The 27,392-nt window shown below is 42.2% G+C and overlaps 1 protein-coding gene across 1 annotated transcript in view; it reads left to right on the top strand.

Moving 5' to 3' along the window:
• Positions 1 to 565: 565 nt before the first annotated feature.
• LOC115595356 (NACHT, LRR and PYD domains-containing protein 12-like) overlaps positions 566 to 27,392 on the top strand; it is a gene marked incomplete at its 5' end in the record, with an annotated part of 104,119 nt that continues 77,292 nt past the window's right edge. The window contains 8 exon segments of the mRNA XM_030439738.1: positions 566 to 663; positions 976 to 1,095; positions 1,615 to 1,792; positions 1,794 to 1,851; positions 2,401 to 4,240; positions 15,797 to 15,970; positions 17,453 to 17,629; positions 19,476 to 19,649. Of these exon segments, the coding sequence (XP_030295598.1) occupies positions 566 to 663; positions 976 to 1,095; positions 1,615 to 1,792; positions 1,794 to 1,851; positions 2,401 to 4,240; positions 15,797 to 15,970; positions 17,453 to 17,629; positions 19,476 to 19,649 (2,819 nt within the window).

Below are 27,392 nucleotides of genomic sequence, written 5' to 3' on the forward strand. Positions count from 1 at the left end.
CAAAGAAACGATGCAGAACCAAAACGACACAAACCCCAAAACACACACAATAGAGAGGTATAGCAAGCTTTTCAAAAGTGCGGGGGATGGATGTATATATATATATACATAAATGGTGGTTGCGGTCTTGGCAACTTTTCAGTTGAATGTGTTGATATTTTTACTGCAAAACAAAAAGTCTCAGTCTTATTAGACTAAAAGTTGAATTAATGGGTGTAGAGACAAAAGTTCTCTTAAGGCAGACGGGGTTTTGAATTGTAGTACATTTGTTTATTACATATATTTGACCCAATTTGTCTCTAACAGAGTTGACAGTCTTCAGTTTCTATATCGTTTTTCAGATTAAATATTTTAATTCTTACATGTTTAAGATCAGCAAATACTGAACATGTTAACTTTAAAGTGTGTTCTATAAGATTACAAGAGTTTCATGAAAAAAATCAATCCTGTTTTTAGTTTTCTTCTATACTTGAAATGTATCCTCAGTTCTTGAATGGCCTCACAGTTCATGTTTCACCTCTCAGACCTGAAGATGAGTGTTTGTGTGGAGGAAGAGTTGGACCGAGTAGAACCTCCAGGATCCATCTGTCCGTCTGTGAAGAGTGACTGGTCCAATGATAAACCTATAAACTTCAGTACTGAACCTGGACCATCAGACACAAAGTAAGACGACTGATACTAACTCATTTATATGACTCATGTTTCAGTGATGATGATGTTTGTTGTGTTGATTTTGTGTTCATGTATTCAGATTTCCACTAAAAAGTCTTTTGTGTCCATAGTTGAGACTTTTCCCGCCTCATGTTCCTCTGTGTGTCTGCTATAAATCTGTAATCTGATCTAAGAGGACAAACAGAAACTTTTAAACCTCCTTTTTATGGACAGCAGCAGCAGTTTGTATATGTAGAGCTTCTTAAATCACTTTATTGATGAAGGATTCATGTGATGTGAATAAAAACATGTTGGTGTTTGCAGAGTTCAGTCCAGCAGACAGAGAGCAGAACCTCCAGGATCCATCTGTCCGTCTATGAAGAGTGACCAGTCCAAAGGTTATCCTCCAGACTTCAGTAGTGAACCTGGACCATCAGACACAAAGTAAGAGCACTGAGACAACTCATTCAGTGTTTGCTGGTAATGTTTTGCTGTAGAGTAACATCAGGCTCCAGGACTGAAGAAACACTAACATAAAGTCTTTGAAAGTCTCCTGAACACTAACATGTCTGAACTCAGTCAGATCCTGGAGGACACTAACAAATCTCAGCAGGATGAAATAGATGGTAGAACCATGACGTATGTTTGTAGGCTAACCCTGAAGTTAGCATCGCTCTGGCTCCCTCCACAAACAGCCTGTCAGATTTTTGACTTGGATTTTGGATTATTGCAGAAAATAATCTCTGTGACAAACACGAGTTTCTGATACTGATACGTTTTGTTCTGAGAGATAATCTTCACACATCATTTTCATGACACACTAAATGCTGAATTCAAGATGAAAGTATCGACACTTTGACTTTTCTCTGTGAGCGTCTGAGCTTCTCAACAGTGTCGACCAAATCTGGATGTTTTTAACAACAATCATCAAATCATTGTAGTTCTAAAGAAATGTGTTCACAGAGAGAGGAAGAGGAGTCATGTCTCTGTGAAGAAGCAGCCCACCTGCTGTGTTTGGTGTCAGGACGTCCTGAAGGATCCGGTCTCTACCAGCTGTGGACACTGGTTCTGCAGACGCTGCATCATCTCATACTGGGACCAGTCTGCTTCACCAGGAGACTCCTCCTGTCCCCAGTGTGGAGGTAAGACCCAGAACAACAGCTGGACTGTGGACAGACAGTCAGAGACAAACTGTACCAAGTCACACTGAACATCTCAACATGTTAAAGCCACATTATGGAGAAATTCTCATGTTGTGTGATTTGGCGCCCCCCACAGTTTCTGCGTGCAACACCACTGTAGTAAAAACAAATCCCAGGTGTGTAACAGTTTGTCAGACGTAATATAGGTGCTGACTACAAACACAACTCATGACATCATCACAATGTTACGTGTTGAAGTGAACACGTATGTGAGGCTGTGATCCTACAAGTGACAGAGACACAGTTCACCTGTTACAACACACCTGACCATCAACATGACTCTGAAGCTGCTGCTTTAACCTCCAAAAGTTACATCATGTTGCTTTAAACATCTCAGCTTCTACATGTCATTACATTTATTTAGAGACTTCGGAGGCATTCAGACCAAACACCAGGACAAATTACTAGATTGTCTAGATTACACACAAAGTCAATGAAAAGACCCGAAGAGACTCAAACTTTATATATTCTGATACTGATGGATTGTTATTGATCATGAAAATAATCCCAGATTGTTAAATTCTCTCCAACATTTTTCTCTTTTCAGTGAATGTTGTTCTGCAGGAGGTTTTAGATGAACATAAGATCAGTCTGAGGAGGAGATGTGAACGTGTGACTGAAGGAAGTGATGGAACAGGAAGTGATGGAACAGGAAGTGGAACCCTCCTCAACAGGATCTACACTGAGCTCTACATCACAGAGGGACAGAGTGAAGAGGTTAATACCCAACATGAGGTGAGGCAGCTTGAGACAGCTTCCAAGAAGAAGACCTTCAGTGAAACTCCAATCAGGTGCTGCGACATCTTTAAGGCCTCACCTGACCAACAGAGACGCATCAGAGTCGTTCTGACCAACGGCGTCGCTGGAGTTGGAAAAACCTTCTCGGTGCAGAAGTTCACTCTGGACTGGGCAGAGGGCTCCGAAAACCAAGATGTCAGTCTGCTGGTTCTGCTGTCGTTCAGGGAGCTGAACCTGATCAGAGATGAGCAGTACAGTCTTCTCAGGCTGCTCCATGTTTTCCATCCAACATTACAGAAGGTCACAGCAGAGAAGCTCGCTGTCTGTAAACTTCTCTTCATCTTTGACGGCCTGGATGAAAGCAGACTTCCACTGGATTTCAACAACCATGAGGTCGTGTCTGATGTCACACAGAAGTCATCAGTCAGCGTGCTGCTGACAAACCTCATCCAGGGGAAGCTGCTTCCCTCGGCTCTCGTCTGGATCACTTCCCGACCTGCAGCGGCCAATCAGATCCCTCCTTCATGTGTGGACAGGGTAACAGAAGTACGAGGCTTCACTGACGTCCAGAAGGAGGAGTACTTCAGGAGGAGGTTCAGTGATGAAGATCTGTCCAGCAGAATCATCTCACACATCAAGACCTCCAGGAGCCTCCACATCATGTGTCTGATCCCAGTCTTCTGCTGGATCACTGCTACCGTTCTGGACCACATGTTGACTACAGACCAGAGAGGAGAGCTGCCCAAGACCCTGACTGACATGTACTCACACTTCCTGCTGGTTCAGACAAAGAGGAAGAAGCAGAAGTACCATGAGGGACGTGAGACGAGTCCACAGGAGCTGACGGAGGCTGACAGGGAAGTTCTTCTAAAGCTGGGGAGGCTGGCGTTTGAACATCTGGAGACAGGAAACATCATGTTCTACCAAGAAGACCTGGAGCGCTGTGGTCTTAATGTCACAGAGGCCTCGGTGTACTCAGGAGTTTGTACAGAGATCTTCAGAAGAGAGAGTGTGATCTTCCAGAAAACAGTCTACTGCTTTGTTCATCTGAGCGTTCAGGAGTTTCTGGCTGCAGTCTACATGTTCCACTGTCACACCAACAGGAACACAGAGGTGGTGGAGGACTTCCTGAGAGGATATGAGGAGTATGATGAGGATGAAGAGGGTGAGGATGACATTAAGTCATCCCTGGATGACTTCTTGAGGAGCGCCATGGAGAAATCCCTGAACAGTAAAAATGGTCACCTGGACCTGTTTGTTCGCTTCCTTCATGGCCTCTCTCTGAAGTCCAACCAGAGACTCTTAGCAGGTCTGCTGGGTCAGACAGACAACAGTCCAGAAATCATCCAGAGAGCCATCAACAACCTGAAGAAGATGAACAGTGATAAGATCTCTCCTGACAGAAGCATCAACATCTTCCACTGTCTGACGGAGATGAACGACCACTCAGTCCATCAGGAGATCCAAAAGTTCCTGAAGTCAGAGAACAGATCAGAGAAGAAACTCTCTGAGATCCACTGCTCAGCTCTGGCCTACATGCTGCAGATGTCAGAGGAGGTTCTGGATGAGTTGGACCTGGAGAAGTACAACACATCTCTACAGGGACGACTGAGACTGATTCCAGCTGTGAGGAACTGTAGAAAGGCTGTGTAAGTCCAGATGTGTTAAACATTATGAAGTGAGGTAAAGCTGAAGCCTTCAGTATTAAAGATCAACACTTTACACACATGAATAATATAAAACCTCAACACTATACACGTTTACCAAAACAAGTATTAAACCTGCTGATTGAATAAATGATCATCACCAAGCTCAGAGTAGAAATTACATGAAGTCGTCTTGTTCCCAAAACATTACACTAAATTATTACCCATAAAATGATAATAACACAATGTTTAGTTACTTCACAGTTCACTGATCATCATGTGAACATGAAGCTGAACCAATATAAATCACAGCAGCCTGTAAACTAACATCTGACACATTTACTTCTCACTTATTTCAACACTTTTGTCCTAAACTGTCATTACTGCTTCATTATTTCCCTCAAGGACACTTCAACATGTATTTCTGTTTATTTATATGGCACTTTAAAAGCTCTCACATCAGTTTGTTGGACACAAATAAAACAGCACAACAATGAAAGAGTCACACGAAAAGTATTACAGGGACAATTACAAATATAATTAAAGCTGCAAGCAGCGTTGAACGGGCCCTCGCAGTCCACGCGCGTCGATGCATGCTGCCGCCGGGCTTGTCAACGCATCACCTCCCGTTGAGCACGTTTTTCCTGTGATTTGGTGGGCTGCTCCTCCTGCCTGTATTAAACAATGTATGCTGAAATCAGAAAAACTCCCTGCAATCTACATAAAGAGCTAATAATGAGAGGAGCACAGTGTTCGACCCTATAGACGGCTAAACAGCATGATAGCTTTATATACTGACTGTTAACCACAGTACATATTTTGACCTTTAAACTGTAATTAGCATGGTCACAATCCCAACAAATAGACTGAGTTGAAAAATCGGCATCACATACGAAATACTCATCATTAAGTCCTCACAACCCAAATGTAGCTGCAGTGCAAGCAAAGTGCAGCTAACTACTACTGAGACACAGGCTATGTGTAAACTGCAATAGTGATCAAATTATCCATAACTACAAGTAGAAACCACTTACATTTCCTCAAGAATGTACACATCATTAGGGAAACACACAGAAAGTCCATGCATCTCCACACGGTCTGCTCACTGACTGGTCTGCTGCATTTTAGTGTGACTGAGCATGTCCTGACTCTTTGCCCCAGTAGAGGGAGCTGTTGGACCTTTACCTGTAGAGCTATCTTACAGTTTCTGTGGCTGCACATATGCTGGAGCACTAGCAGAGGCAAAGTAGGAAATGTCCACACAAGAATGAATGGGAAAACGCCTCCCAAACTCCATTATTACTATAAAGATATGTATTATGATTATATCTATATATCACATAAAATGTCAAAACAAATCTCCAAACATTTATCATCAGTAATATTATCGTTTTAACACTTACAGATCAAGTAAAATGAATACTGTTACAAACATTGTATTGACATGTAGTGGTCAGATGAAAACAACAGCACTGCACATTAAACTTCCAATGTTATATGGTTCTTAAGGTTTCATGAAACTGAAAAGAATACAGGAGAAAAGGTGGGTTGTTTTGCTCCGCTGCCTTAGAAGCAGAACAATGTTGACAATTAGTAGTAACATATTAAACCTGTGAAGAAACTGTTCAGGTGTTTTCAGTTGTACTTTTTATACATACATTTAGCACTTTTCTTCTTGAAAGATGCACATTTCTCAGTGACTTTGTGGTTTAAGTTGTGGATGTCTTTGATAAGTTTCTTCTCCATACAGAGCATGGCAACTTCATTAAGAAGATATTATCTTCCTGAGGAAGGTCTTGATTCTCTTCAGTGTTGAGAAGCACCGCTCAGATTCAGCTGTAGTCATAGAAGTTGTGATGAGGATGTTTAGCAGAGCCACAGTCTCTGAAAAGGTTTCCTGACGATTGCACTCTGTGACCAGCTGGTACAGAGCCACAGCTCCACTACGGTTTTTGAACTCATCATTGCTGTAGATGTGAGACAGTTCAGTTTTCAGGTTGTTCTTGTTAAGCAGTGGGTAAGCCTCCATGGTGGTGTTCAGTACTGTTTCAGGGAACTGACTTTTGTACTGTTTGAATTTGTCTCCCTGCAGCAGTGTCACAAACCACAAACAGCCAAAAGTGCAAGTCCTACATCTGAAATAAGACCATCAGCTGAAAGCCAACAAGATTTCCTACATTTCCCTGTATATATTGTCTATGTGAAGTAAAAGACGTGGGATCCAAATCAAGCTGAAGAGAACTTTTTCTCCAGTTCTTCCATCTGCTCTCCACTGTAACTATGATGTCACGCACTCTAGCTCAGCCAATACACACCCATTATAAAATCAGAAGACGGCCTAAAAATCCTTAAAACTAAAACTGTGATGATTTGAAAACCGTAAAAGATTTTCAAAAACTGATTACATGCCCAATAGTTTGAGGTCTTCTGACTCTTTCAAAGTTGGAATGGAGTGTCTAGCTCAAAGTATGAGGGACAAGAAAAGGATGAAGATCAATTAGTTTTGAAGAGGACTTGAAGATCCCATTGACACTTATTAGACTGCGACCAGAGCGCCATCTATTGGCCGATTTGCACCGAATTTTACACAAAGCCTCATCATGCCATACCACACAAGGAAGAGTATTTATGTGATAATTAGACAGTATTTTGTAAAGATATGCAAGATTGTCTGTTTTCAACACAATATGCAGGAATTTGTCATTTTATATTTCGGGCAGTTTATGGACTATCAAAATTCTTTTGATAACTTTTTGTCAGGAGGGTGTACAGATGCTACATGCAAAGTTTGGTGCAAATTGGTCAAATTCTCTAGGAGGAGTTCGAAAAAGTACATTTTTCATTTGTCGCGATTTTGCGAACGGAAAGTTACTGCAAAAGTGTGCGTGGCCTACACCAAACGATTCAGCTGAATAGAGGGAATGCATAGGGATGAGGATTAATAATGTGGAACATATTAAGTGGGAGTTATGAGCCAAAAACGCTTTTGCATTGAAAATAGCGCCACCTGGTGGTCATTTAGTGAGTCACAGGGGCCATTCTATAGCACCTCTATGAATTTCATTTCCATAAGTGTTATGGTGTGGGCACAGGGCCAATTATGCAATTAAAGTGACGCCAGAGCGCCACCTAGTGGTGGATCGGTAAACCCTTCGTCAGATGTCCTCAGGAGGGCACTGACAATTAATGTACCAAGTTTCGTCTTATTCCGATGCACCGTTGTGGAGATATAAAATACATCAATTTAAAGAGTGCCACCTTGTGGTCATCATCTAAGATTTTACACAGGGCCTCAGGGGTTCATGGGGAAGTAGTATCTTGAGTTTCATGTCATTAGACCACACCAATGTGGAGATATGCAACACTTCCTGTTTGTAACCAAATCTGCAGGAAGTTGTTATTTAATAACTTGAGTATTGTGTGGCCTATCAAAATTCCTTTAATAACTTTTTGTCAGGAGGGTCCACAGATGCTGTGTGCCAAGTTTCGTGCAAATCGGTGAAATCGCCTGGGAGGAGTTCGAAAAAGTAGGTTTTTGACATTTTGCGATGTAGCGAAAAAAAACGGAGGCGGAAATGGGCGTGGCCTATACCACGAGATTCAGCAGAATTCACTGAACGCGTGGATATATGGTTTTTGAACGTGCAACAAAGTATATGGGAGTTATTAGCCAAAACGCATTTTTCGCCAGGTGTGACTTATATTCCAAGTTTGGTGAGTTTTGGGGTATGTTCAGGCAGTGAAAAATGCGATCATTTTGGCCTAAGGAAAAAAAAAAGAAGAAGAAGAATAATCATTACGATTACAATAGGGACCTCGTCGGGCCCTAATAATAATCATTACGATTACAATAGGGACCTCGCAGGTTCCCTGCTCGGGCCCTAATTAAAACTGCAAGCAGTGAGGAACGTGCCCTCGCAGTCCGCGCGCGTCGCGGCGTGCTGCCGTCCAAACACTCTCCGGCTGAAGCACCATGGCTTGATCAGTGTTTACGAAGGCGGCAATTGCCTGCGTTTGGGGCAGAGCACGCCGGGGGGGAAGATCAGCGTCTTCTCCCAACATGTGTTTGTAATGTGGTGTGTTGCCCCTGCCAGTATTAAGCGCTTTCAGGTGAAGTCAGAACAACTTCCTGCAAACCACAGAGATCCAAATGGACTACAGGTGAATGATTTCTAAAACATTTAGTAATCGGGTACGTTCGATTAACATCGATTCTGCACTGTTATGTTGTGAAGTGTTACGGCCTTCTCTTTGCCTTTGTCTGGAATTCAGGCATGGACACCTGTGTTTTTGCAGGGAATAGATTGGAAGTGGGACAGGGAAAGGGGGGTTGTGGCTTGCAGTAAACTTCCTCGGCCCTAACTTCGACCCCGGGTCCAGTGCGTATGTGGCATGCACTCCAACAACTCGACTACCGGCGCAGCTAAGACACTGCCTTCTGTTGTCACTGTGAAGGCAGGAAGGCAGCGCATCGTAGGGGAGGATGGAAGTGGAATGCCACAGATTTAGATAGGTAGTGGAGTGCAGCCAGATGTGATTCTTCCTTTTGGAAAGGGACAGCGGTCAAGTGACCAGGTTTGACGAGCGTCCTGCAGTAGCGGTGTTTAACCAAAGAACTCACTCAGTTCTTTCAAATCGCAGGGGAAGCCACTTCGTTCATCGCAGAAAAGTTGGGAAGAATCACTTCACACATCTTGCTGTGTGCTACATTGACAGGGCAGACACAACACGCAAATGGCATTCTTAGCAAATTGGCTTATTTGAAAATTGTGTGCTGTGGCTTACTACCACTGACTTATCCATTATGTGGCTCAACCCATTACCCTTCAAATATGCCCTGTTGTAATGTGCAATTTAGACAAAACTACCTGCAAATGCCATGTACATCTGACTATGTTTGTCATCACTGCACATAAATGAGTGTAGAATAATGCTTCACTTGGATTCATTCAAAAATGTATTTATGGCTGTCTATCAGTGTCAAGCTTTTGATCTAAGTTCTGCTTTGTTTGCTAGTTTTTTTCCATAAAGTGCGTGGAGCCTCATTTGGAAGTTTCAATAAAATCTGATGAATATGCGACTGACTTCCTGCAATGGAATGGAATTATTCAGAGGTTATCCAGAGGTTGCTAAGCACAAAGGATACCTGTGACTTGGAAGACAACAATGCCATCTAGTGGCGACTTGCATCACGTACACCATAAATTCATGCGCTTCTAAGCAAAATTGACCACTTCCTGTTGGACTGAGAGTGTGGGTGTAAATGAGTAATTTGTGCGTCTTGTCATAACACACATGCGTGCCAAATTTCATTCATGTACATGCATGTAGGAAGCCCAAACTGACTGAGATAAAACTTACTTCATGTTTCCAGTGGGTGGCGCTATGGATATGACACAGCAGTGATGCACAGATCTATTCAGGGCGACTCCCTCTAGATTCCTGAGAGATTTGGCCGAGCTAGTATGGAGAGAATTTTGTTCCTTTATTATTCAATCAAATAGAATAGATTTGAAACCAAAAAAGAGATTTGAGAGCAAAAAAGAGTAAGTGGCAATTAATTTTTTTTTTTTTTTTAGATTGAAACAGAACCGGTTGCAATTGAAAAAAAAAATATGAGAGAACAGATTTCTTCACCTTCAATCAAAACTAATGTTTGTAAGTAAAAACATACAACTATTTTGCTTATGAATCAGTCCTCTTTGCTTTCAAGTTAAAAACTTTTGCTTGCAAATCAGTCCTCTTTGCTTGCAAATTCTAAAGTTTTGCTTGCGAATTCAACTGCACTTGATGGGTGGGGCCTACGCTGGTGGATGAGAGAAGAGTTTCTATTGGTTGACTTGACCTGGCTCCAGCACCAGCTACGTCTTCCGCATTCCCTTGTGCTGTGCTGCTTGGAGGCAAGCCTCAGCATGTTCCGCTGCTTACAAACTAATGTTTGTAATACTTACAAACATTAATTTTGATTGAAGTTGAAGAAATATGTTCTCTCATATTTTTTTTTTAATTGCAACCTGTTCTGTTTCGATCTCAAAAAAAAAAACAAAATTAATTGCCACTTACTCTTTTTTGCTCTCAAATCTCTTTTTTGGTTTCAAATCTATTCTATTTGATTGAATAATAAAGGAACAAAATTCTCTCCACAAGCTAGGAAATAGTATGAAGGAGTTATCAGGACTCGATGCTTCATGACGAATGATTGTTATGGCAGGCTCCGCAACTGCCAGCAGGTATGACGCAGGATAAAGATTTTCATAGCATGTCTTTGGCATGGTCCGAAGAGTATACTAACTGACTGTGAAGTCTGTGGTCTTTCTGTAGGAGGAAGACGTGAAAGTATGATGTCAGGCAATATTTCATAAAGGCCGCCAAATTCAAAATGGCTGACTTTGAATGAATGTCTAGATGTATTCAGGGCATGACTGTCTACATTTATGAGGACTTTTGTAGAGATGTGGCATTGCATGTGGAAGATATAAGGATTTGATGCTTGACCGCAAAGGGGAGAAATGGCGTCCACCGTCAAGCACGCCAGGTTTGACACAGCTGAATGATTTTGATAACTTTTGTTCTTCAAGGCATGAAGATGCCACTGAGTGAATGTGAAGACTGTGGTGTTTAAGCTCTAGGACAAGATAGTTTTCAAAGTAGGCATGAATTTGTCAAAAACGCCACCACACATCAAAATGGCTGACTTCCTGTTGGACTGAGAGTATGCATCCAATGGGTTTTTTGTGTGTCTGGTCATGATGAATATGCGTACCAATTTTCGTCCTTCTATGTACAAGTAGGAGGCGAAGCAACAGAATAGGGGGCGCTACAGAGCCTGCAGGTCATGGCCACGCCCCATGACAACACAGATCTCATCAGGGCGACTCCCTCTGAATTCCTGAGAGATTTGGCCGAGATAGGACATTTTATGAAGAAGTTACGAGGACATGATGCTTTACGGCGAAGGATTTGAATTGACCGCTCAACTGCGGCCAGCAGGTATGACGTAGGATAAAGATTTTAATAACTTTTCATCTTCAAGATGCTACTGAGTCACTTTGAAGTCGGTGGTGTTACATCTGTAGATAATTTAAGTACGAAGATTGGCAATATTTCAAAATGGTGGCCAAAATCAAAATGGCCGACTTAGTATTGATGCTGAGATTTATTTGGGGAGGCAGCCTCTACACTTATGAGAAGTTTGGTGTGGATAGGAAATTGTATGTTAAAGTTATAAAGCCTTGATGTTTGACCGCAAGGGGAAAAAATGGTTTCCACCGCCCCGCCCACTAAAGTATGTCGCAGCTGAAAGATTTTAATAACTTTTGTTCTCCAAGGCATGAAGAAAATAATTGAGTTAATGGGAAGACTGTGGTTTTTAAGCTCTAGGACAAGATAGTTTTCAAAGTAGGCATGAATTGGACAAAAATGCCGCCACACATCAAAATGGCTAACTTCCTGTTGGACTGACGGTATCGGTGAGGGTTGTTTGTGCGTCTGGTCATGAGGAATCTGCGTATTGATTTTCGTTCTTCTAAGCACTTGTGAGAGGCGGGGCTGAACATTAGGGGGCGCTACAGGTCACAGGTCGATGATCTGCTCGGGCCCTAAATATAGCCGCAAGCGGCAATCCGCGGGTTCTAACCCCTTTCGCCCCAAACCGGCCACCCTGACCCTCATCCTCCTCAGTCAATGACATTGGCCGCCGTGTTCCTCAAAGCTCTGTGCAACACATAGCCATGATAAGCCCCAAATTTCTCCAAATTGGGTTTTCAGCTACATGCTAATGGCATTTATAGTGCCGTCTATAGGTTGAGCTCAACATGCTTTGCTAGGCAGATAACCAGTCCTGTTGTGAACCTACCCACCAAGTTTTGTGATGATAGGACCAAGGGTGTGGGAGTTATGGCCAATCATTTATATGCCCTGCCCATTGCAAAAATACATGGGTCCCTGACAGCGATGTTTTTTGACCTATCTGGCTAATTTATAGTAGAAATTTGTCTCTTCATCCCCAAAGCTGTATATCATATTTGGTGTTGATAGAGTCAATCTTTCAAAAGTTCTATTCATTTTACTGTTTTTAACGTTATGCAGATTAGCAAAAAAATCTGTAATAGCGGTTTTCATGGTGCATGAGGCTTTTTTGTAGAGCACCATCAGGAGGACGTGTATGAAGAATTTCAAGTCAATAGCACTTATGGCTAAACGCAAACAATGATGGTTAATGATGAATACGCCATGCCCACTTTCACGTATCAACATGGCACTCAAGATGTTAGTTAATACTCGCCCACAGAGCATGCATACCAAATTTGGTGAAATTCCGTCCGATGGTCTTTGAGATACGCATGTGCAGCATTTATAGCGCCCCCTATAGGGTGAGCTCAACAAAGCTTTGGTAGGCAGATTCCCAGTACAGTTGTGAACCTACCCGCCAAGTTTTGTGATGATAGGACAAAGTTTGTGGGAGTTATGGCCAGTCATTTCTAAGCCCCGCCCATTGCGAAAATACATTGGTCCGTGCCGGCCATTTTTTTTTTACCAGTATAGCTCATTTATAGTAGAAATTTGTCTTTTCATCCCCCGAAGCTGTTGACAGAGTCAATCTTTCAAAAGTTCTATTCATTTTACTGTTTCACATTATGCAGATTAGCAAAAAATCTAGGTAGGCGGAGCTTCATGGTCCAGTGGCTTTTTTGTAGAGTACATCGAGCTGGACTTGTGCATCAAATTTCAAGTCATTTAGACTTATGGTTTGAGGGGCGTGACCTTCCCAAAAACACATTGTCAAGCCCATTCCAGCTCACAGGATTTTGAGCTCAAGTGGCAGACAACAAATAATAACCAAGCCCCGCCCATTGCAAAGATACTATAGGCGAGTTCAAGATCAAGCAGCGCTGCGCAGCGCAACAACCCTGAAAGATGTCGTCAGCTTAGGGTGATGATGGAGAAGTGGTCAACTGCTGTGTCCAGTGTTATCTGTTCTATCCACTCTTATTAACCCTTTCTGTTCCCGTCACATTAACAATACAAAGAATTATCCTGAGCTATTCTGTGTGTGATGAGATGGTGCAGCGGGACAAAGCATCTGATTCAGTCATTTGTTCTGATTATTGTATTTCATTCATTCACTGAAATGTATTTCATTCATTGTGAAAAATGTTGCTATGAGAAAACGCTTCATCTTATGTTATGCTTATTTGTTAAATGTAGTCAGCAAATTCCCCTCAGCTGTGATATAATCATGCACATAAGCAAAGTTGTCATCATAATAATGAGTAACTGTTGTAATTGTACTGTATTGTTATTAGGCAAGACTTACTATAATGTACCAGATAGACAAAGTTCAAATGTATTTAATGGTGACATTACAAGGAAAACAGAACATGATCATTTACAGCAAGACAACATTTAGGCTCTTCATCTACTCTTGATGAGCCACTGTGTGATCGTTTGAAGTGAAGCAATTACAAAGTATCCAAATTTGAAGTTGTTATTGTGACAAAGCTGTCACATTCTGTTGTCTCTAAATATGAACTGTCTGTCATACACATAATCAGACGAATACATCCTCTGCAAAAAGACAGGCTTGACACAGGTCTTGATCCCCGGTCGTCTGCATGCAACACGGTAGCAGTTCCACTGCTCTATTCCCTCAGCTCAAATGTTTTAGTTAGCTACTACTTTGAACATCTCTGATTTAATAATTTCCAAAGGAGATTAATATGAGAAAAAGGCCAGCAAAGTTCCCATAGCATCAGGTAAGAAAACTGATCGCAGTCGTTGTTGATTTTCCTCAAACATTAATGGAATTTCAATTTCCTCAACTTCTTCCCTGACGAAAAAGGCAAACACTGCAAGCTCAGCCAGGTCACGTCACGTCTACGGGAAGAGAGAGTGTCCGACTTCATAGCAGCGTTTGTATCCCCGCCCCTGCTTTCGCCAGCAGATCTCGCTGATGTGATCAGGCAGCAGGAGGTCAACTTGAACGCGCCCATTGGTCTGTGGCGGCCATCATTTTTGAACAATCTGGCTCATTTATAATAGGAATCTGTCTTTTCATCCCCCAAAGCTGTATGGCAAATTTGGTGTTGATAGAGTCAATCTCAGAGTCAGTTCTATTCATATTACTGTTTTTAACATCATGCAAATCAGCAAAAAATCTGTAATAGCAGCTATTTTGGTGCAAGAGGCTTTTTTGTAGAGGACTATCAGCAGGACATGTATGCATTTCAGGTCAATAGCTCTAATGGCTTTGCAGGGAAAGCCTTTCAAAGTTTACACCCTAGGTTATAGCGCCCCCATCTGATGGATTGGGATAAAATTTTTGGAGCAGCATTTGGACGTCATTTATACTCAACGTACGAAGTTTCGTGTCTCTGGGTCCTTCCAGCTCACCATAAATTAATAATATGCAAACAATGATGGTTAATGACGACTAGGCCACGCACACTTTCACCTATCAACATGGCACTCAAGATATTACTTAATACTCGCCCACAGAGCATGCATACCAAATTTGGTGAAATTCCGTCCGATGGTCTTTCAGATACGCATGTTTAGCATTTATAGCGCCCCCTATAGGTTGAGCTCAACATACTTTTTAAAGCAGATTCCCAGTACAGTTTTGTGATGATAGGGCAAAGGGTGTGGGAGTTATGGCCAATCATGTCTAAGCCTGCCCATTGCGAAGATACATTGGTCCGTGGCGGCCATGTTTTTTGACCAATCTGGCTCATTTATAATAGAAATTTGTCTGTTCGTCTCCCAAAACCGTATACCCAATTTGGTGTTGATAAAGTCAGTCTTTCAAAAGTTCTATTCATTTGACTGTTTTTCACATTTATAATTAGCAAACATTTAAGTAGGCGGAGCTTCATGGTCCAATTGGCTTTTTTGTAGAGCACATGGAGCTGGACTTGAGTGTCAAATTTCAAGTCAATCAGACTGACAGTGTGAGGGGTGTGGCCTTCCCAAAAACGCATTTTAAATCCTTAGCTACAGCTCCACCATCTGGCAGACTGGGCTCATATTTTAATAAAAGTTGATGCACATCATTTCCAATCATTGTTTCTGGCCCATTCCAGCTCATGGGAATTTGAGCTCAAGCGGCAGACAACAAAACATAATAAACCGGCACAATTCCAGAAGGGTTCTTCCCCTTCGGGGTTAGAACCCTAAATATTAAGACAGCAGAATGAAGAAAACAGACAAACACAAATATGTCAAACCAAAATCAAACAAAGATGAAATCATCAGAATCAGCCGTTAAAAGGCGTTTTATACAGGTGTGTTTTGAGGGGGATTTAAAATGGGCCACTGATTCAGCCCAGCTGATCTCCTCAGGCAGGTCAAAGTCTGGAGGCTCATGTGGAGCCGAGGAGCTCAAGTTTCAAACTACAAACCTTGTGATCGCTGACTGAGCAGCTCAGGCCGAACAGCTGACCAGCTGAGCTACAGCTGCTCATGTTCATGTGCTTTGTGATGCAAAATGTATAGAGTCTGTTTTCATAGTAAAGAGTCAGATTTTATCTGATTTACATGTTTTATTATCTGTATTCACAGACTGACTTACTGTAAACTCTCAGAGACTCACTGTGAAGTCGTCGCCTCAGCTCTGAAGTCCAACCCCTCACATCTGACACATCTGGACCTGAGTTGGAACGACCTGAATGATTCTGCAGTGAAGCGCCTGTGTTCTGGACTGGAGAGTCCAAACTGTCGACTGGAGACTCTGAAGTCAGTTCATGTGTTTTTTTTCTGCGTTTATTAAATTTAAATCTAGAACAGAAGATTTAGATTTCCTTCAGTTGACAGACACACAGACACACACACAGCTCAGTCTGATCAGTGATGAAGATGATGGAGAATGAAGCTCTCAGTCAGTCAGCTGTGTGTTGATGGAGATGACAGTGGTGATGAAGATCTGTGCTTTGATTACAGCTTTCTATGTGTGTGAGACAGAGCTGCTCGTTTGTGTTGAAGGTGAATCAATGGTGTAGAACTTTTCTGTTTGCTGGTTGAAGTCTGTCGTGTGATTAAAATGACGTCCCAGGCTGCTTAGACTCCGTACATCCAACTACAATTCCCACAATTCCTTGGGAACAATCCCATAATTCCTCTGCAGTTTCCTTCAGGTCATTTCCTCAGCCAGTAGGAATGAGATGGATCGGTGCTGGAACTGTGAAATAATTCTTTAGAGTAACTGTGGTCAGTTGTGCACCAGAGGCAGGTTCAGAGTTCACCTGGCTCTTATGCTCACTGTGCCTGCAGCGTACAGAAGCAGGATGTTGGATTCACTTCTGTTTGCAAATCCACTCAACTGGTTTTCTTTAAGAGCTGTTGGCTGGGATATTTGTAGAAAGAAGCTCAGTGGTACAACGTGTTGTCTGAACACATCTGGAGCTCAAAGTGTTCACAGCTGTTCCAAACAGCCAAAGGTGGAGTGATATTACACTGCTGATGTCAGTTATAAATGTAACACCATTATTTCACACATGTTGTTTTCACATGTTTAAATCACATTTTAATATGTATTTGAAACCTTTGTTCACATTTTCGCAACATTATTCAACCTCTGTGAATCTTAGTGTTCATGTCATCAGGTCTGAAGGGGATCTGACCTCATAGATTTGATGCTGATTGACTCTGAGCGTCTTGTTCAGCTTCATATTTAAAACAGATCTAATATACCATTAAACATTCATCACTGGTTGATTCTCTCTGAACCTCTTAATCATTTGATTCCTTCGTGCTTCTGTGAATAAAAACAGAAACCAGTGTTTTCTTCTCTGTCAGACGATAACAAACATGTTTGTTCAGAACCTTTATGATGACATGTGACGTTTATACTGACTGAAATATTTAAACTCAGGATGATTTTGATCTGAAACAGTAGAATCAAATCTTCAGTCGGTTTCTGTTGGTTTCTGTTTGGCTGCACAACATGAGTTTGTATAGATGGAGCCTCTGGTGGAGCTGCAGAGTTTAAGAGGTGGAGTCACTATGTCTTTATTGAAGCAGCAGCATGTTGTCATTAATATTAATGAGAGCTCTGTTTCACTTTGTGTATCTGACAGTTTTGGACCTGCAGCCTGTTGGGTTCAGGTGTTTGGAGCTTCATATTCTGAACTTGTTCAGCTCTGAACAGAAGTTTAAACACTGAATGATTTCAAGCAGGAACATTGTCTTCTAAACTCACTTCATTTATTCTTTATTCAGATTGTGGCGCTGCAGGTTGTCAGAGATCAGCTGTAATTCTCTGGCCTCAGCTCTGAAGTCCAACCCCTCCCATCTGAGAGAGCTGGACCTGAGTCAGAACTACAACCTGCAGGATTCAGGAGTGAAGCTGCTGTGTGATTTTCTGCAGAGTCCAAACTGTCGACTGGAGACTCTGAGGTGAGTTCACTGACTCTCTGTTACTGCTGTACATCTTAAATGTTTAATCAACAGTTGAAGCTAATTTATGTTATAAACATAAATAACATTACTTTGTAAACATCCTTTTGTTCATATTTTCCTGTTTCTTGATTTGATTTATTGTGCAGTCATTGAAGACTTGTGTTTCTTAAAGAAACTGTAGAAAATGTAAATGAATCTTTATTTATATTTTTTGTAAATGGTCTCATCTGTAAACGGAAGATCCTCTGAACTCATATTTGATTCAAAATCATCAAGTTCACTTAAAGTTCACACACACACACACCCGCGCACACACACACACACACACACACACACACACACAGTATAATTGTAGTTATTAATGTGTGTTGATGTGAACAGGTGGGTGAATGTTGTGTTGACAGGATGATGTCACCATGATAATGATCCACAGTAGAGAGGTGAAGCCACGCCCCCTCTGCTCGACCACCTTGGACCTTATTTCAGACAAAATGAGACAAATAATTTTCTGCTCTGGTTTGAATTGTGTCATGAATCTCACATATGATGTTTGTCAGTTTAAAAGAAACATTTTCTCAAGAAAGTCTCAGTTTGTCTTGAAAGTAATAAAATATAAGACTGTGAAAATATGTGATTATAAAGACGACACAGCCAACAGTCGTTAAGTGACGTCTGGTTTAACGCTGACTGAAACCTTGTAGAGTTGTCCTGAATATTGGCAGCTCACAGAACTGACCAACTCTCCTTTCACATAACTGCAGCTGTCAGTATGACCACACCTTCTTCTGTGTGGAGGCGGCGGCCATGTTGGTGTTGGTGACGTATGTTGAGTGAGACAAAGTAGTTCACTGAGCGGTTTAACACAAAACTACATGAGATTTTACTTTATTTACCACAAACAGACACTTTCTAGATTGAAATCAGGTCCCATGAGGTCCACCTGAAGGGGCGGGACTTCCCCTCCCTATAGAGAGGTGTAGTCTGTAGTCCTAACACCAGAAATCTGTTAGCATGTTAGCATGTTAGCACATCCTGTTCCCTCGTCTCAAAGTCTGTGATTGTGTTGAATGTGTTTTAAGTTAAATGTGTGAAATAACGTGTGGTTACCACAGGCTGAACATATTTACACGTTTTGTTCTCCAACATAAAATCATCATTAAATGTCCCACAGTTTAATTATGAAGCTCTTCACGTGTTAAAAACAGTTAGCTGTTGCTAACAAGTGTCTGAATGAGACTACAGAGGTTGTCGGGGACATTAAACGTCCTCACAGCGAACACGGAGACTCATCTACTCACTAGTCCGTCTTTACAGGCCCACTTTAGTTACACACTATTCTAACTGGTGGGAATTAAACAGTTGTGGATTCAAATATCAATGTATGGTAGAGAAGATGTCAGGATGTGAGAGGAGGGGAGATTCCCCTTCACCTGAGGTGTGGGGAGGTGTCAGGGATAGAACAGGTGAGGAGTTCATATGAGGATGATAACAGAAGGCAGCTAGGATGACACTTATTGTCCAGTCAAACATCAGAGGGTCACTGCCTTGGGGAAGGCATGGGTAACACCTGTCATAAAGTATGTAACCACTGTTCTGCTGTATACAAGTCAAGACAATGTGGAAGACTGCAGAGAACACTGTGGCTCTTCTCTCCATGCTGCATGTATTAAAGAGAAACTGTCTCCTGTGTTTATCTGATCGGCTCTTCTGATTGGCCCTTTTAGAGACCACCCATCAAACTATTCAGAACCAATATCGTCTGATAACAATCGGAGCGCCTTAATTAGGACACAATGATGTTGAGCTGCACATTTTCATCTTTCATCATTTATTCTTTATTCAGATTGTGGTTCTGCAGTTTGTCACGGATCAGCTGTGATTCTCTGGCCTCAGCTCTGAAGTCCAACCCCTCCCATCTGAGAGAGCTGGACCTGAGACTCAACAACCTGCAGGATTCAGACGTGAAGCTGCTGTTTGATCTGAAGGACAGTCCACACTGTAGACTGAAGACTCTGAGGTCAGTAGAGGGTTGGAGTCAGTCCACGCTGGTTTCAGCAGTATTGTTCTGAACACAGTCAGTATCAAAGTGAAGATCCAGTATTTCCTGTTTTCCTCAGTGAAGCTGTGAGAGGAGAACGGTGACAGGCTTCATGATTGGACAGAAAGACAGAGAGAGAACAGTCAGCCAATCAGACGAGCCAGAAGCTTGTTGTGATCTGGTGTTGAGTTGATGTGAAGACGACTGTTGTTGTTGTGTTCATGTCTACAGGAAGTAAAGCTGGATTACAGCTGACAGCATCACAGGATGTGTAGAGACAGTCGTCCTCATTCATCACATGTGATCTCTCTAAAACACTAAAGAACTGATCAGCTGATCTGTGTCACAGCTCTCAGGTCTACGGTGGCCCTGAAGGTCAAAACACAACAACATTTCACAAAACATCAAACTGTGGACAGGGACTCGGGTTCTGTCCAATTACAAACAAGAACGCTGTCCCACCTTTTCTGTAATCTGAAATGTTGATGTGCTTTGACCTTCAGGGCCACCGTACAGATCAGTGTGACTGAAGCCTGCAAATCACTGCTCTGATTTCAGAGAAGCATCATTACATTTAGTAACCATGTGGTGTTTGTACAGAGCAGAAGCTGTGCTGAAGTCCAGTAACCACAGCTGATGTTTGACTGTCAGTCTGTGTATGAACATGTAGGAGCTTTAACATCATATATTCATCTGTCCATCTGTCTTTTGTTTGCTCCACATGTTTTACAACAGACTCCATATTTACATATTTGTAATGTTTCAAAGCAGATGAAATATTCAGGTGTGACTGAGACTCTGGTTTTTAACAGCTGTCAATCATCATTAAAGTGTTTCTGCAGCCATGATGCGTTCAGGGACTCTCTGCAGTTTATTTCACTGTGTACTTGAGTGAAACCTGCAGAGTAAACCTGTGAGCTTCACTCCAACACGTTAACATGAAGCTGAAAGGAAGCTGGCTACGCTACACAGCCGCTCCACTTGTGGTCTGAACAGGACTGAAGTCCAGCTGGTCTTTATATCACTGACTGACAGCTGATGGAGGGAGTCTCTGGAAACACTCATGTATCACTTCTGCTCTCTCTCATTCTCTCATCAGATGGGGGTCGTCAGTGTTTGAGTGATGAAAGGTGGAGGTGTTGAGAGGATCAGCTGTGTCCTGATGATCCAGAGAGGTTGAAGCAGCACCATCAGCTGGTGGGTGGAGAGGCTCTGACTGGGCCGTGTTACTGGGAGGTGGAGTGGAGAGGAGAGCTTCATCCAGCAGTGACTGACGAACCAATCACAACAAGTGGAGATGACTGTCAGTGCTGCAGTCTGAACTGCTCTGAGATCAGCTCCACTGTCACCAAGTCCACCATCCAGCTCCATGTGTTGGGGCCACTAACTGCCCTCCCTACTGCCCCCTGGATTTAACAACAACACAAACAAATCCATCCAGTCCAAACACACATTTACAACTACAACATGTTTATACTTTAAATATATTTGTAATCAACTATTTTCACACATTAAGTTACAGCTCAGTATCTGTGTGTCACTTGTGCAGCCTGACGTTGAACTTGAGGGGAACGTTTTAGACGTGACACCAGTTTGATCATCATATTTCCTGCAGCATCAGTGAACTCCAGTTTAACGTGCGACCCTGCTGGTTTACACATCACGTGATCAACACACACATGAAGTCAACCTGTGGAGCTTTTTCCCTCTGAGGTCAGTGTTGAAGCCGTTCTTATCACCAGCGTTCATGTTCTGGAGCTGCTTTCTGCCAGCAGATGTCACCGTTTCCATTGTGTCGCCTCACTGAGGTTTAACTGAACCATGATGTGAAGGATTTCTCTCTGACTGCATTTGCTATCAAATTAAATGGAATCATAAATGAGTTCAACTTGATTTAAAGATGTAATATGTAACATTTCTGCATTAAAATGTCTAAAAACGACTCGACCTTTGTTCTGTATGTTGTTGAGTTGTGTTCTTACATCACAACAATGTTCAAACCAGAGAAATCCACAAGTTTACTGGAGGTGATGGTGTGTTTTTAAGACACGTGAGCGCTTTATAGTTAAACTGTGGGACATTTACTGATGTATTTTATGTGGTAGAGCAGAACGTGTAGATATCTTCAGCCTGTGGTAACCACACACCTTATTTCAGGCTTTAAACTGAAAACCAACTCAACAACTCATCAACTTTGAGACGAGGGAAGCAGATGTGCAAAAACACAAACTGACTTCCAGGTTTTAGGACTCGTTACTACACCGCTCCATTAACAACATTATTTATAAGTTAAACTGCATTAATTTAGTTGTATCTCATAACTGAGTGTGTTAACAGCATCACAGATATGCCGGCTGTCAGTGATGGAGGAAGTATTCAGATCCTTTACTCCAGTAAAAGTACTGATACAGCTCTGTAAGAGAAAAAAGGATCCTCTTCAAAGTTAAAGTCCGGCACTGAAAATGTTGCCTCAGTGAAAGTCTGTCAGTTTCATCAGGAAATGTTCTTAAAGTCTACAAAATAAAAGAACTCGGAGCAGAAAAAATGTGTCCTGTGACTAAAAGGTGAAGCAGCAAATCTTCACATCTGTGGAGCTGAAAACCATGAAATGTTTTTATAATAAAGATTAATATAGTTGCTGGTTCATCGTCTGTAAAGTGACTGTGACTAACTGACTCATTGTTTCAGGGACACATCTACATACGTTGGGCCAGTTTGTATGTGAAAATGTGACTTAAAGTACTTTAAAGGGGCAATATGTAGTTTTAGAGAAGAAACACAAACTCACTGATTATTAATGAGTTAATAACACAAACTCAGAAATACATATTTTCTCCATCAGTGAATAAACGAGCTGCTCTCAGAGGAAAATAAGATCCGAGAACACCGTGTGAAGCTAGAAAGGTGGCAGGGTCCGCCACATGTAAACACAGTGAAGCAGTATAAACTGTGTGGTCCTTTAAGGTCAGTTTGTTGATTCAGTTTGTTCAGTCATGAACACAAAGAGAGTTTGATTCGTTAGTTTGTTCAGGCAGAAAAACTCTTCTTGTGTCTTCTTTAAAACTACAGAGTGTCTTTATATCAGCAGAAAGCCTCCATGTGCAGTTCACATGTTATTTGAGTGGATGAAGCTCATTGGTGCTTCCTGAGCCTCGGCCCAGCTGGGTGTGTTTTATAAACCCTGTTTGAATTAGAGTTTCTTGGTGTTGTAGAAAAGTCCACGGACAAGATGAGTTTAATGAGCTGTGTGTGTCAGTCTGTGGAGGAGCTGCAGTGATGAATCTCTCTCTGACACATTTCTCATTATAATAACTCTGATCAAAGTCTGATTATAATATATATGAACAGGAAACAACGGTGGTATAAAGGACACAGCCTGTGTCAGGAAGTTTGGGGAAGTGACTGAGCCAGTGGCGGTTGTACCAACCCGAGTGTGTTTGCAGAAATCCAAATGATTCATGAGGAAATATTCACATGAGTGGAGAGTTTTTACATGGTGTGTCTGAAGGAACATCTTGTCTCACTGTTGAACTCTTTTAAGTGGCTTCTGATGTGTTTTAAAGGATTTAGGAGAGAAAACAGAAGGAAAAGTCCCGCAGCAGCGCCTCACACAGCGGGAGATGGAGGAGCTTTAAAGGCTTCGCAGCCAAAACACAAAAAGCTCAGAAGCTTTATTTGACTGACACATGAAGAGACACTGCTCAGCTCTCACTACGAGTCCATCTAACACTTTATAACCTCCTCCAGGTGTGTTTCATGCTTTTATTCTAGAGAGAAAACACAAGTGACGCAGCTTCCTGCTCCTCAGGTGAGCGGCAGGCTGGGTTGAGTCTCCACGGTTCTCATGGTGTGTTTAAGTACCTGTCCTGGTTGACGTCAGCGGAGGACAGAGGTGGAGTCACAACAGCCGAGCAGGTTATTTCACACCTGGCGACGCGACATGTGACGAACCTCTGCAAAAATACACCTACATCTCTGTACTGCGGTCCAGACAGCCGTGGTTCATGTTAGCTTGGTCAAATCAGACGCACCTTTTTTTACAGTGCGCGAATCTACCAACATTTACGGTAATGGTACTGAACCCGCTCTGACTGTGGGTCAGACTGCAGTCTCACAGTCAGAACCATGAAACATACGAGACTTTTACAGTCATTATTCCCGGTAATAAACTGAAGGGATCACGAAGGATCCTTCCGGATTTCAAAGTAAAGGACGACGTGAGAAAAACAAACATTGTTTCCATCAGTAGTCAAAGATTCATAAACTGCTGAACTTAGTACTTCCTAGACTACTTACATGAATAACATGAAGTACTTTTACTGTGTACTTTTCGAGTAGACAAGGCGGCGCTTCACAGTGTGCGACCCAGCAGTCTGCCCAGTGTCTGCTACGTGTTTGCTATGTTCTGAGTGGCCTTTTACCTTTTTTTTATGTGTGAATGAACTGTCAGTGAATCAGCGATGCGGATGGGAACAGTTGCGGGTCTTTTAATCTCTTTTTACGCGGCAACGCTACTACTTTTACTTAGCGTCTCTTTCTGTCATGGAGCAGAACATGGCGCACCGGGGAGGGCTACTCTGAGCCGGGAGTTTCTGCTATCCCTGCGGACTTCAGCAGCTGGAGAGATATCAGCCAGTATCCCGAGGGAGATATGCAAGCCGATCGTAAGGACCAGGAAAAGGGGAAAAAGAGGTGGTCTGCGGCGGAGAATAAAGACTCTCAGGCTGAGCGATCGGCGCAAATGACCCCCACTCCCTACAGTTTTGTTGGCAAATGTTCAGTCTATCAAGAACAAGCTAGATGAACTTGAAGTATGGGCCAAGCTCAAGAAAGAAATCAAGGAAACCTGTCTCCTCGCCTTCACTGAATCTTGGCTCAGTGACTCGGACCGGGATGAGGACTTCTCACTCAGCTGGTTCGGAATTCCGATTCGCCTGGACCGGTCTCCGGAGATTACCGGACAAAGCCGAGGAGGAGGAGGAGGAGTGTGTTTTTACGTCAACGAGAGGTTCTGTAATACAGTGAAGGTCAGAGAAAGAATGTGCACAACTGATCCAGAATTGTTGACAATCTCTCTTCGCCCCTTTTATCTGCCGCGTGAGTTTCAACAACTGTTTTACACACTGGTGTACATCCATCCGCGAGCCAACGCTACTGCCGCTGCTCAGCTGATCGCTGACGTAATGAGCAGGCTGGATGCTGTCTGCCCAGACGCACCAACATTTGTTCTTGGTGATTTGAACCATTGCAAACTGAACACGGTCTTAAGAACATATGAACAGTATGTGACCTGCTCCACTACACAGAAGAGCACTATAATCGATCTGTGCTATGGTACAGTAAAAGGAGCATACACATCAATGCCAATGCCCTCACTGGGAGCTTCTTATCACAACGGAGTGTACCTGATGCCTGTATATAAACCCAGCTTCAGACGTGTGGACAGAAAGGAGACAACTGTCAAGAGCTGGTCTGAAGACGGCATTACCTCTCTTCAAGCATGCTTTGAGTGCACGGATTGGCAGTGTTTCTATGATGGTTGTGATGATATGAATGATCTATGTGATGCTGTTTCATCATACATCAATTTCTGTGTAGACTCTATAATTCCATCTAAAACTGTTGTCATGTACCCAAATAACAAACCCTGGGTGACTAAAGAACTCAAAGCTGTAATCAATAAGAAGAAAAAGATTTTTTACACTTGTGACCCTCTGGAGAAAAAAGCTGTCTCCAGAGAAGTGAGGAACGAAATAAGGAAAGCCAAAATTCAGTACCGGGACAAAATAGAGGAACAGTACTGCAGTGGTGACCTTAGAGCTGCCTGGCAAGGGATAAAACAGATGGCATCCATAAACCAGAACTCTGGCCAAACCAGGCAGCTCACAACTATTAGTGGTGTAAATGATGCTGACCTGCCCAATGCTTTTAATTCCTTTTTTTCTCCTTTTGAAAGGTCTGATTTTTTATGCAAGATCTCTACATTGAGGATGTCTTTAAAACCTGAAAATGGAATTGCCATCGCAGAAAGGAAAGTTGCTTCTCTGTTCAAAAAGGTGAATATCAGGAAGGCAGCCGGTCCTGATGGCATCTGTGGACGCACTTTGCGTCACTGTGCAGACCAACTCAGTGAGGTGTTCACAGTACTCTTTCAGATGTGCGCAGGGAGTGGGTACCTGCCCCAATTATGGAAGACATCCACTATTATCCCAGTGCCAAAGATAAATCATCCAATAGATTTTAACCACTTCAGACCAGTGGCACTGACATCTCTTGTGATGAAAAACTTTGAAAAAATCTTAAAAGAAAATGTGGTCTCCTTAATTGATGGCAGATTAGATCCACTGCAGTTTGCTTATCAAGCTGGGAAAGGTGTTAATGATGCAAAACTTTTCATTTTAGATACTAAAGCACCTTGAAAAACCCAAATCCCATGTGAGACTTTTATTTGCTGATTTTTCTTCCGCTTTTAATAAGATGCAGCCCCACATTTTAATTGAACGGCTAGCCTCTTATTTTATGCTCCCAGATCGGATCTTATTGTTGTTGTTAAACTTTTTAACAGACAGAGTGCAGCGTGTCTTTGTTAATGACCACATGTCTACCCCCATCACTTGTAGCACTGGTTCCCCTCAAGGCTGTGTGCTCTCAACATGACTTTTTATTACATACACAGACAGCTGTAGAGCTTCACAGTCACTTGGTCAAATTCTCTGATGACACCGCTCTGCTGTCTCTTCTTCAGGATACACAGCTGGATCATGGCTTGGCTCTAAATGATTTTATTAAATGGTGCGATGATAACTTCTTGGATCTTAATGTAATGAAAACAAAGGAGTTGATCATTGATTTTAGAAATAACAGTGCAGAGCCTAAAAAAAGCCAGATACATGGTGAACCAGTCGAGATTGTGGAAACCTATAAATACTTAGGAACCATATTTGACTCCCATCTTAAATTTGACAAAAACACAGAGTCACTTGTCAAACGGGGACAACAAAGAATCCACCTGATGCGGAAACTAAATTCTTTTAGTGTTTCTAAAACCATTTTATGCTCCTTTTATTATTATTTTATTGAGAGTCTCTTAACGTTCTCTTTCGTTTGTTGGTTTAATGGTCTGTCAGTGAAGGACAAAAACAGTCTTAATCAGATCGTTAGAGTCTGCTCCAAAATTATTGGAGTCCAGTTATCAGATCTGAGTGTGCTCTGGAAAAAACGTGTGGTCCAGAAAGCAAAATGCATCCTGAAGCAGGGAGACCATGTCGTGTCCAGTGAATTTACTCTGATGCCCTCAGGGCGACGCTACTCTGCCCCCCTGAGGAAGACAAATCACTACTCTAATTCTTTTATCCCTTCAGTTATTAGGTTGATGAATGCCAATATTAATGAGTAGGGTTGTGCTTGTTATTTATTTATTTACTTGTATATTGCACAGGTCCTTGCTCCTATCCATTCAGTTCCACCTCTGATCACCGTATCCACAACACCGGACTTGGACCTCATAGTCTCACCAACATTTCACCCATCCCCGTAATCATTACACTCCATCAGCACATCAGACACCGACATACCCATTCTGTGAACGTTAATAACCTCAGACCACTCCCAGAACAATCCCCAGTCAACAAGCCACCTGTCACCATCAACATGGCACTTTTTAATGTTCGCTCTCTTTTAAATAGAACTTTTTTAATGAATGATGTGATTTTAGATAATAAG

The sequence above is a fragment of the Sparus aurata genome, chromosome 14, assembly GCF_900880675.1.
Source record: "Sparus aurata chromosome 14, fSpaAur1.1, whole genome shotgun sequence".
NCBI classification, from domain to species: domain Eukaryota; kingdom Metazoa; phylum Chordata; class Actinopteri; order Spariformes; family Sparidae; genus Sparus; species Sparus aurata.